At 39.8% G+C, this 12,066-nt stretch overlaps 1 protein-coding gene across 3 annotated transcripts in view; it reads left to right on the plus strand.

Annotated features, from left to right (window-relative positions):
* The window catches only part of Acot9 (acyl-CoA thioesterase 9), a 69,052-nt gene that overhangs the window by 782 nt on the left and 56,204 nt on the right, over nucleotides 1-12,066 (plus strand). The window contains exons 2-4 of one of the 3 annotated variants that reach the window (XM_045140978.1): nucleotides 7,566-7,654; nucleotides 8,668-8,694; nucleotides 10,170-10,215. In XM_045140978.1, the coding sequence (XP_044996913.1) occupies nucleotides 7,566-7,654; nucleotides 8,668-8,694; nucleotides 10,170-10,215 (162 nt within the window). The remainder of the gene's footprint in view (nucleotides 1-7,565; nucleotides 7,655-8,667; nucleotides 8,695-10,169; nucleotides 10,216-12,066) is intronic. The other 2 variants (XM_045140979.1, XM_045140980.1) reach the window with 2 other exon arrangements.

Genomic DNA, 12,066 nt, shown 5'->3' on the forward strand with positions numbered 1-12,066 from the left:
TTTATTTATTTATTTCAGCCACAGTCTCACTATACACCCTTGCCAACTTTGAACTCCCTGCAATCCAGTCCTCCTGTCTCAGACTTGTTAGTGCTGGTATTTACAAGTGTGCATCACCATGTCCCATGTCCTTAGACCTAAACACTTTTTAAAAATTTATTTATTTGCTGTGTGTGTGTGTGTATCCAGATGTGTGTGAGAACTTTACTTTTTTATTTACTGATTTGAGAGAGAAAAAGAGTCAGAGTGAGAAAGGAAGGGAGAGAGAGAATGGGCATGCCAGGGCCTCTAGCCTCTGCAAAGGAACGCCAGACACATGTGCCACCTTATGCATCTGGCTTACATGGGTTCTGGGGAATTAAACCTGGGTCCTTTGGCTTTGCAGGCAAGCGCCTTAACTGCTAAGCCATCTGTCCAGCCCAACGGCTGTACTTTTAAGGAGTAGCAAAACCCTTGTAATGGAGGAGCTCCAATGGGACCAGCTAGGCAAGGAGAAAATGCCTTTTAGTATATGTAATTTCCCCAACTGGCCTAGTTAAAAAGTAATGCCTTTAGACTATAGTGCATGTCTGGCTATCCCAATTTGTACGTCATTTTTCCAGCTCCCTGTCTGGCTGTCCCTTAACCCACTGCATCCAAGTTCTTGTGGCTTATCTAGGTTCCACGGGACACACACATGCTCTAGATTCTGAAGTCATATTGCTGCTGATGGGGCCTGCCCTTAACACTGATCCCATTCTCTTGGAGGTCCTGGATTCCTCTCACAGTTCTGGGAAATCTTGCTATTAATTTGCAAGGGATGGATCACTATAAGTTCCCTTCCAACACTTAAAAAAAATAAATAAAAGTTTGGTCAAGCTGTTTGAAGACAGATGGAAAGTCATTGTAAGAAAGGAATGGTTGACTAGCTTGAACTAGACCTAAGAATACTAGGTGATGGAATACAAGAGGAAATCAAAGTGTGAGGAAGGAGCTCTTGTGGGAGAAGACCACATAACTAGCAGAAGCACTTCATGTGTATCTTCTTCCTCAAGATCTTTCTTGAGCTCCTTCTCCCCACCCCCAGCTTGTATGTCCTTTTTTGAATTCGATTGCCTAGTGTTTCTTCTGAGTCCTACTGAACCTTAAGCCGGTACTCTGTCATGTCTAGTAATAGAAGTAACTTCTATATGAATACAAACTGAGATAGTCAGATTATTACATGTGCAGACTGTACAGCTTTTTTTGCAGACATAGAGAAGTCATCCCACCTGGCTTAGTTTCTAAAATTGAGGTATCTCCACAAGATAGAAGGCATATAAATGACATTGCCTGCTTTTTTAGTTTTTTAGTTTTTTTTTTTTTTTTTGGAGGTAGGGTCTCACTCTAGCCCAGGCAGACCTGTAATTTACTCTGTTGTCTCAAGCTGGCCTCATACAGTGATCCCGTGTTGGGATTAAAAGCGTGTGCCACCACGCCAGTCCATTGCCTGTTTTTTTTTAATGAGAGAGAGAATTGGCATACCAGGGCCTCTAGCAACTGTAATCGAACTCCAGATGCATGTGCCACCTTGTGCACATGCTTGACCTTGCACATGTATCACCTTGTACATCTGGCTTGTGTGGAATCTGGGGAGTCAAGAATGGGTCCTTAGGCTTTGCAGGCAAACGCCTTAACTGCTGAGCCATCTCTCCAGCCCCCATTTGCCTGTTGTAAAAAAAAAAAAATATATATATATATCTTTTATTTGGGCTGGAGAGATGGCTCAGCAGTTAAGGGTTTTGCCTGCAAAGCCTAATGACCTGGGTTAGATTCTCCAGTACCCATATAAAGTACCATATGCAAAGTTGTGCATGCATCTGGAGTTCATTTGCAGTGGCTAGAGACCCTAGCATGCCCATTCCCTCTTTCTCTCTGTTCCTCTCTCTCTGCTTGTAAATAAATAATAAAAAATAAAAATATTTTTATTTATTTATTTGAGAGACAGACATAAAGAGGCAGACAGAGAGAAGGCATCCTGCCACTGCAAAAAATTCCAGGTGCATGTGCCACTTTGTGCATCTGGCTTTATATGGGTACTGGAGAATTGAACCCAGCCCATCAGGCTTTGCAAGCAAGTACCTTTAACCTCTGAGTCATTTCTCCAGCCCTACATTGCCTGTTTTGTTGTTGTTGCTGCTACTACTATGCTGGGAGTGAATTCATGGCCTCATGCATTCTAGGCAAGTGTTTAATCACTGAGCCACATCCCCAGCTTCACAATGCCTATTATTGCACTGAAGAATCTTTTTTTTTTTTTTTTTTTTTCGAGGTAGGTTCTCACTCTTGCATAAGCTGATCTGGAATGCGTTATGTAGTCTCAGGCTGACTTCAGATTTACAGAGATCCTCCTACCTCTGCTTCCCAAGTGCTGGGATTAAAGGTGTGGGCCAATATACCTAGCTTTTTGCCACTTTCTCTACACTTAGAATTTGGGATGGAGTCAAGCCATGTCTATTGCCAACTCCAGGTGACTCTGTGATGCCCTAGGTAAGCTTTGGAGTGTGTGTGTGTGTGTGTGTGTGTGTGTGTGTGTGTGTGTAATTGGAAAGGTTCATCATAGGGCACGGGAGCCTGAGTGTCCCAAAGAACCCAAGGTGGTTTCTTCTAAAAACCTAGGAATTTTGTTGGGATGCTCTTATAGACTTATTAGGGAATAAAGAAGCCAGTAATCCCATGGCACTGAGGGGCTGGGTATTGATTAAGCTATTCTTCCACCACTACTGCAGTGCTGCATTTTACAGTGGTGCATCATTTAACAGTGGGGACCTGTTCTGAGAACAGTGCTATATGGCCTCACACAGGCACAGGATAGAATGATACCCATTAGTCTTCAGAAACTGGTGCTTATTAGAGTAATACGTCAAAAATTCCTGTGTGTGCTGGGCATGGTGGCACACACCTTTAATCCCAGCACTCGGGAGGCAGAGGTAGGAGACTACGTAGTTAATTCCAGGTCAGCCTGGGCCAGAGTGAGACCCTACACATGCGCCACTTTGTGCATCTGGTTTATGTGGGTCCTGGGGAATCAAACCTGGGTCCTTTGGCTTTGCAGGCAAGTGCCTTAACCACTAAGCCATCTCTCCAGCCCTCAGATCCCTTTTCTTTTCTTTTTTTTTTTTTTTTTCGAGGTAGGGTCTCACTCTGGTCCAAGCTGACCTAGAATTAACTTTGTCATCTCAGGGTGGCCTTGAACTCATGGCAATCCTCCTACCTTTGCCTCCCAAGTGCTGGGATTAAAGGCGTGCACCACCATGCCTGGCTAAATCCCATTTCTTATATTAAAAATATCTATTATAAATGGTAATGTATTGAGAGCATTGTGGTAGTTTGCATGGATGTCCCCCAATAAATTCAGGAGTTTATTTAAGATTGTAATTTTTTTTTAGGTTTCTTATTTCTATTTTTATTTTAAATGTTTTATTTACTTATGAGAGAGAGAGAGAAAGAGAGAAAATGGGCATGCCAGAGCCTCTAGCCATTGCAAATAAACTCCAGATACATGCATCACTTTGTGCATCTGGCTTTATGTGGGTGCTGGGGAATCAAACCTTAGTCCTTAGGCTTTACCAGCAAGTGACCTAACCACTAAGCAATCTTTCCAGCCCAAAGGGCATGATGACTCTGATGAAAAGGATGGTGAAGTCATTGGAAGATGGACCGTGGTTTGCAATGGAGACCCAAAGATATTTCGGTTATACCAGGATTGTGCAAAGGCTACCATGTTACTCAGCTCAGCTTGATGAGTGGAATTGGAAAATCTGGAGACTGTCAGTCGCTGGTTATGGTATTGGACTTGAACTGCAGATGTTTGATGTTAGCTTGGTGGTTATTGAGTTTGCATTGTACCAGTCTCTCCTTGCTATGCCTTATAGCAGTTGAAAATATTTACTCTGTGCCTTTATATGTTGAAAGTATGTAACTTGTTTTGATTTTGAAGGACTCACAACTGAGAGACAATCTTAAATTTCAGAGGAGACTTGGGACTTTAGAACTATCTTAAGTTGGTAAAGACTATGGGAATCTTTGAAATTGGACTGAGTACAATATGTAATATGAGATTGTTATAATCTATCAGGGGCCAGGGGTAGAATGTAGTAGTTTGAATGAATGTCCCCCAATAAATTCAGGGGTTTATTAAAGGTTGTAATTTAGATCTCCAGCCACTTGACTGGAGGAGGTATCACAATGAGTAGATTCCAGGGTCTAGTCCTAAGTTGTATTTGGGGAATTCTAGTTTAAAAGATAGGCAAAGTGCCTGAGCTTTGCCTGGAGTTCCTGAAGTGTGCTTGCTTATGCTGATGGTGGGTGCTTTTCTCTCTGTGTGTGGATTTGGTAAAGGGGGCCAATTTCTTTTGCCATTATGGAACTTCCTCTCTATCTGTAAACTTCAGTAAATCCCTCCCTCCCATAAACTGTGTCTGGTCTGGAGGTTCATCCCACTGACCTGATGCTGACTAATACAGGCATGAATCTGGCTAACGTGGGTCCTGGGGAATTGAGCCTCAAACCGGGGTCCTTAGGCTTCACAGGCAAGCGCTTAACTGCTAAGCCATGTCTCCAGCCCAGGCATGAATTTTTCTCTTCAGCTAAAGGTAACAATGGAAAGGATTAGCATTTTTCCAGTGTGTTCTTTAAAATTAGCTATGTTCAATTGCAGAATGCTTGTTTATGCCATAATAGAATAAAATAATGCATAACCTGTTCCTTCAGTAAGAAATTTGAACCAACAGAAAATATGTCAAATGTTGAAAAAAGTGGGAAAATTGAAGTCATGTTCTAAGAAAATGCAAATAATAATGCCAAAGTTAACATGATAGAGGCTTGTTAGCCATAATCTTGAAGAATAAGCAGAAAACCAAAACCTAAAGCCTTTCAGTAAGACTTTGTTAATTAATTAGTTAATTAACTAATTAATGTGCAAGCCGAGAGAGAAGATAGAGTGAATGGGTGTACCAGGACCTCCAGCCACTGTAAATGAACACCATACCTAGGTGCCATCTTGTGCATCTAGCTTTATGTGGGTACTGGGGAATTTTACCCTGGTCCTTAGGCTTTGTAGGCAAGTACCTTAACTGCTGAGCCATCTCTGTAGCCCTCAGTAAGAATTTTGATCTTAGTGAGCCAGCAGGGATTGTGTCATAGCCAAATTAAATGATAGTATGGCTGGGAAGTTAAATTCACCAATGAGTAATTGTGTATACACAATTGTGTGTTCTTTGCAGCTAGATAAATTGGCTTGGGGAAAGGTCAGGCATTTGTTTTAGCAGTGCACAAGTGTCAAGACTACATGCAGGCTTTAACAGAACATTTTTACTCAGAGACTTTCCCTAAATTTCAGAAGAGAAATTTATAGTATCTTAGATAAGGATGGAAATACACTGTTTTAGCTAGTCATTATACTCACGTTAGGTAGTAAGAATTTACAAGTAACTTGAGCTATACTGAGTGAAAGTATCTGGAATTTCTTGATCACTTTCATTTTTTTTATAATTATACTCACAGATCAGTTTGTTAATTTCTCTCTCTTTTTTTTTTCTAGGTTTGGTCTCACGCCAGCTCAGGCTAACTTGGAAATCACTATGTAGTTCCAGGCTGACCTTGAACTCACTTGATCTTCCTACCTCTGCCTCCCAAGTGCTGGGATTAAAAGCATGCACCACCACACCCAGCTCAGTTTGTTAATTTCTGAAATATGTGTGTTATCTCTAATAAGATAGTGTGTAAGGGCCAACACTTAAGAAGTAGTGAACCAAAATCAATTTAATTAGCTTTTTTGCCGGTATATGTGTACAGTGTGTGTGTGTGTGTACATTTCTGTGCATGTGTGTGGAAGCAGAGGTTGACATTGGGTATCTTCCTTATTCACCATTTTATTTACTGGGACTCTTAACTTGAACCCAAAGCTTGCCAATTTGCTAGTCTACTTGACCAGATTGCATTGGGGCCATCTCTGCATATTGAGTGCTGGGACCATAGGTGGGCCACTATACCCATCTGGCATTTATGTTAAGTGCTGGGATCCAAACTTAGGTTCTCACACTTCTGCAGCAAGTGCTTTGCCAAAGCCATTTCTGTAGCCCCTAACCAGCTTTTTTTTTTTTTTTTTTTTTTTTTTTTTTTTTTTTTTTTTTGAGAAGCTAGGCTAGAAAATTTGGGTGTATAGATTTTGTATTATTACATTAGGGATCTAGGAAATTTCTGCATAAGTTCAGTAAGTACTTCTTTTGAGTCTACAAAGGTATAATCCAAAGATGATTAGTTTATAATCAGGTTTATCTTATTTATTAAGGAACTATGGTATGACAATAAAGTACAAAGCAAATGTTGATAAGTAATGTGCCCAGTTGTTTATCAAATCACTTCTGGGATTCTGAAGCCAATAAAATAGAACAAGATTAATTCCATTAAACCTGGTTAACTTTTTTTATTATTTTTCAGGTAATTACGTAGTTTGTCCTTGTTCTCAAAAAGTAATTAGACTGAGGATTTAGCTCAGTGGTAGGACACGTGCCTAATATGTACCAGGCTCTGGGTTCAACCCCAGTATTGCAAAAAGGAGGAAGAGAAAGAAATTGCCAATTTGTTTCTCAGGTGTTGTAGTGCATACCTGTGATCCCACACTTAAAAGGTGAAGTTGCTGGGCGTGGTGGCATCTGCCTTTAATCCCCAGCACATCAGGAAGCAGAGGTAGGAGGATTGCCATGAATTTAAGGCCACCCTGAGACTACATAGTGAATTCCAGGTCAGCTTGGGCTAAAGTGAGACCCTACCTTGAAAATCAAAAAAAAAAAAAAATTGTGAATTCAAGAGTATCAGGATATCAGACCAGCATGGAATACATGAACCCCAATCTGAGAAAAAAAAAAAAAAAAAAGGCAACTGTCTCTTGAGATGCTCACATTTGTCTGTGTATTATTCTTCCTTTGAGCACTTTTCTTTTTTTTTTTTTTTTTTTTCGAGATAGGGTCTCACTCTAGCCCAGGCTGACCTGGAATTCACTATGGAGTCTCAGGGTGGCCTCGAACTCCCGGCAATCCTCCTACCTCTGCCTCCCGAGTGCTGGGATTAAAGGCGTGCGCCACCACGCCCGGCACTTTTCTTTTTATTAATCATTGTGCTTGGAATCACTGTTAAAATGTTTCCTAATGAACTCCAACTCTGCTTGAAAAAAAAAAAAGTATAGTCAAGCATGGTGGCTCAGGCTTTTTATCCCAGCACTGAGGCTGAATAGGAAGATCCCTGTGAGTTCGACACCAGCCTAGGCTACAGAGTGAGTTCCAGGTTATCATGGGCTAGGGTGAGACCCTGCCTCAAAAAATAATAAAAAACAAAGAGAAAAAAATAGTTGGAGTTACAAAAATAATTTATGGCGTACCTTTAATGCAAATTTACAAGTATTATGAAATAAGTGCTTCAAGACTGTGAACCTATATACCAAAGGTAGAGTGTGGCCAGATACTCAGGAGGTGTAGGTTTTTGAGACTGATTGGACTGGGAAGAAGTCCTGAGAAGCTACTTTAAGTGTGTTTTCTTTTGTTTTATAGGCTTTGTGCCTCTAGCAAGGCATTGCTTGCTCCTAGCCGAGGACTGATCCAGGGCTCCAGTAAACAAGGAGTCTTACACATGCATGAAGGTAAACATGGATGATTTTGACGAAAAAAAAATGTTTTACTTGGGATGTGCTCAGAATGATAGAATGGGACTAGTGAGACATACATGTTAAATATAGGTTTTTCAGAAACCTCTCATTTATAAAATTGCTAGTATATTTACATAATAGTTTTAGGTAAAAATCACATGCAGAATCTGAGTTGTTTTTCCTTGGAAACTTGGGAACTGAGCTCTTGAGTTATTTCTACTTCCTGTGTATAGTTACTAAGGGCATAGGAGAGGCATGAAAGAAAAATCTAAAGCATGAATAAGAGATTAAATGTCATTTGTACTAACTAAGCACTCTTAGTCCTTAGTTTTAATAGAGGGAACTCTGTTAATTTATAATGAATTGAAGTTAGTTTTACTAATGTGATATGCAAACTATGAAACAATGGATTTATTAATTTATCAAATTTAGGAGCCATTATCAATTTATGAGTACTTATGGGTATAATTAAAATTGTGGAATCAAACCAAAGTGTATGTGAATGTGGATATATATGTTAATAAAATTTAAAGTTCTATTTTCTGTTTTGGTCCTTAGCACCACCTTTTCTTATATTGACTAAATGTGATAATAATCTAGTATTAGTTATCATCAGTAGTCTGTGGACTGTTTAGGGTATTTTGTGTCCATTCTTTTATTCAAGGAACTCAGGAGAAAAATATTGGAAAAAAAGATCACTTTGCTAATAGTCATTTTCATAGTTCTTTATTATTTACTGCAATTAAAATGTGTGTCAAATTTGTGGTCTATACATAATTGATAAAAAATCAACCACTTTTTCATGAAAGTTGAAGTGTGTACTAATCTAACCATGTTTAGTTTGGATCATTTAGTTATTGAATGAATGACCGAGTACAATTCTAATTACTCAATACTGAAATGTATATTTTGAAATTCTAGCAAAAATACATTAATAGAAATACTATACATTTATTTTTAAATTTTGAGTTATTCTTATCTAATTGATTTTCCCTTTATCCATATAGCATGTTCGTCTATACATGTGAATCATGGTATGTGGTAATGAGCACCAACTTTTCTGTGAAGCCCTTAAATTTTGTTTTAAGCTAATTCACTCTTGCATTGTGGGCATTAACTAAAACTAAACTGTATTCTTTGCCTTGTCTTGATTTGGGTTATTATTTTTCTGCCTTTAACTGCTTTAACAATTAGGATAGTATAAATACATGAAAAAGAAATTATTTGTTTTGTTTCTTTTTTTTTTTTTTTTGAGGTAGGGTCTCACTCTATCCCAGGCTGACCTGAAACTCACTATGTAGTCTCAGGGTGGCCTTGAACTCACTGGTGATTCTCCTACTTTTGTCTCCTAAGTGCTGGGACTAAAGGCATGCACTACCAGGCCTGGCTGTTTTGTTTCTTTTTAAAATATTTATTCATGACCTCTTCTCACTTCAAATGAACTCTAGACACATGCACCACTTTGTGTGTGTCTTTTATGTGGATGTTGGGGAATTAAACCTGGGCCATCAGGCTTTACAAGGAAGTGCCTTTAACCCCTGAGCCATCTTTCCAGCCCTATTTTGTTTCTTAAAATATTTTTATTTGCAAGTAGAGAGAAAGAGGTAGAGAGCAAGAGTGTGAGAGAGAAAGAGAGAGTGCACACAAGTGTGTATATGGGCATGCTAGGGCTTATTGCCACTGCAAATGAACTCCAGACCATGTACCAATTTGTGTATCTGGTTGCATATGTGTACTGGGGGATTGAAAACAGGCCGGTAGGCCTTGCAAGAAAGCATGTTTAACCACTGAGCCATCTCCTTAGCCTGAAAAATCAATTACAGTGAGACTCAGATTTGGGTATTAGTATTGGTTCCTGAACTAGGTAATTTGATCTAATACTGCCTAAAAGAAGATAGGTGGGGATTCTGTTCATAATATCTCTATTCTCAAGAGGACTACACACCCGATGTTGATATAGCCTCACTGGATGAATCATTGAAAATTTTATTTCTGGTTTATTTAAATAAACCTCAGTGATAGGCACAATGGTATTCTTTTTAAAAATTTTTGTTGTTGTTGTTCATTTTTATCTTATTTTTTAATTTGAGAATGACAGGCAGAGAGAGAAAGAGGCTGTGAGAGAGATTGAGAGAATGGATGCGCCAGGGCTTCCAGCCACTGCAAACGAACTCCAGATGTGTGTGCCCCCTTGTTCATCTGGCTAACATGGGTTCTGGGGAATTGAGCCTCCAGCTGGAGTCCTTAGGCTTTACAGGCAAGCGCTTAACCACTAAGCCATCTCTCCAACCCAGCACAATGGTATTCTTATTTACACTAAAGATAGTATAATTATTTATGGCATTCAGGGAGCTGAGGCCTGATCTTTTCACTGAGCTGTTTCTAATGGCATTATCATGAGACTTGCAAATTTTTGAGCGCATGAGTTGCTTTTTGTAGTTCTTGAGCTCATTGGCCTACCCTTTTATCATATCGCTTCTCCTAACAACCTCTTTTGTTTTTGTTTCAGTTCGTGATAAGTTGCGGGAAATAGTAGGAGCATCAACAAACTGGAGGTATACACTTTAGTGTTTCATCTGCAAAGGATTGCACTAGGCAGTAATTTTCATAACAAAACGTGTGGCATGCTTATGGCATATTTTTATTTCTTTTTTACATGTAATAAAATTGAAATTCAAAGTCATAGTTTGGGACTTGGAATTCAAGTCTCTTGGTTTTTTATTTTATACAATATGACTCTTTTATTACTTCTTAAATTTTTATTTATTTATTTATTTGAAAGCAACAGACACAGAGAGAAAGACAGATAGAGGGAGAGAGAGAGAGAATGGGTACGCCAGGGCTTCCAGCCTCTGCAAATGAACTCCAGACGCATGCGCCCCCTTGTGCATCTGGCTAACATGGGACCTGGGGAACCGAGCCTTGAACCGGGGTCCTTAGGCTTCACAGGCAAGCGCTTAACCACTAAGCCATCTCCTCAGCCCCTTTTATTACTTCTTACCAATTTACTCTTAGCCAGGTTTCCTATATATTTTTCTCTATTTTTTTGTGTAATGCAGAATCATATACCTCATGGTACACAGAATTTTGAAGCTAAAATTAGATTAAAAGGAAAAGGATGAGGGCTGGAGAAATGGCTTAGCAGTTAAGGCGCTTGCCAGCAAAGCCAAAGGACTCAAGTTTGATTCTCCAGTACCCACATGAAGCTAGATACACAAGATGACGTATGTATCTGGAGTTCATTTGCAAGGGCGAGAGGCCCTGGCATGCCCATTCTCTCTCTTCCATTCTCTCTCTCTCTCTCAAATAAATAAATAAAATATTAAAAATAAAAGGAAAAAGATCAGTGTTCAAAATAGATATTGGTCAGTAAATAATAATCTGTTCACATAGAAATTTGTGACATAATTTTAAACTCTTTATATAAGCATTGTTAAATTTACCATAAAAACAAAAAAGAGTGGATATGGGGCTAGGGAGATGGCTCAGTGGTTAAATGTACTTGCTTGCAAAGCCTATGAGCTTGGGTTTAATTTCCCAAGACCCACTTCAAACCTGACACAAAGTGGCATATGCACCTGTGATCCCAGTGTGCATACAACAATAAGAGGCATAGCCAGGAGAATAAGAAGCTTGCAGATCATACTCCTTTGCAGCAGCAAGAGACACTATCTTGTGCTGGGGAGATGGCTCAGTGGATTAAGGCACTTGATTGCAAAGCCTGCCAGCCTGGGTTCATTTCCCCAGCACTCACATAATGCCAGGTACACAAAGTGGCACATGCATCTAGAGTTTGTTTGCAGTAGAAAGGGACCCTGGAGTGCCCATTCTCTCACCCCCTCTCTCTGTGCTTGTAAATAAATAAATAAATAAATATTTTAATTTTTTGTTTATTTTTTACTTATTTGAGAGTGATAGACAGAGAGGGGGAGAGAGAGAGAGGGAAGGAGAATGGGCACACCAGGGCTTCCAGCCACTGCAAACGAACTCCAGATGTGTGCGTCCCCTTGTGCATCTGGCTAACGTGGGTCCTGGGGAATCGAGCCTTGAACCAGGGTCCTTAGGCTTCACAGGCAAGCACTTAACTGCTAAGCCATCTCTCCAGCCCTAAATAAATGTATGTGTGTGTGTGTGTGTGTGTGTGTGTGTGTGTGTGTGTATATATTTTTTTTTTTTTTTGGTTTTTCGAGGTAGGGTCTCACTCTAGCCCAGGCTGACCTGGAATTAACGATGTAGTCTCAGGGTGGCTCTGAATTCATGGCGATCCTCCTACCTCTGCCTCCCGAGTGCTGGGATAAAAGGTGTGTGCCACCACGCCCGGCTTTAAATATATATATTTTAAAGAGACCCTGTGGAGTAAACAGCCTCATTTTGGCTGGAATTAACCTCCAGACCTGACACAGTTA

Source organism: Jaculus jaculus, chromosome X (genome assembly GCF_020740685.1).
Source record: "Jaculus jaculus isolate mJacJac1 chromosome X, mJacJac1.mat.Y.cur, whole genome shotgun sequence".
Classification (NCBI taxonomy): domain Eukaryota; kingdom Metazoa; phylum Chordata; class Mammalia; order Rodentia; family Dipodidae; genus Jaculus; species Jaculus jaculus.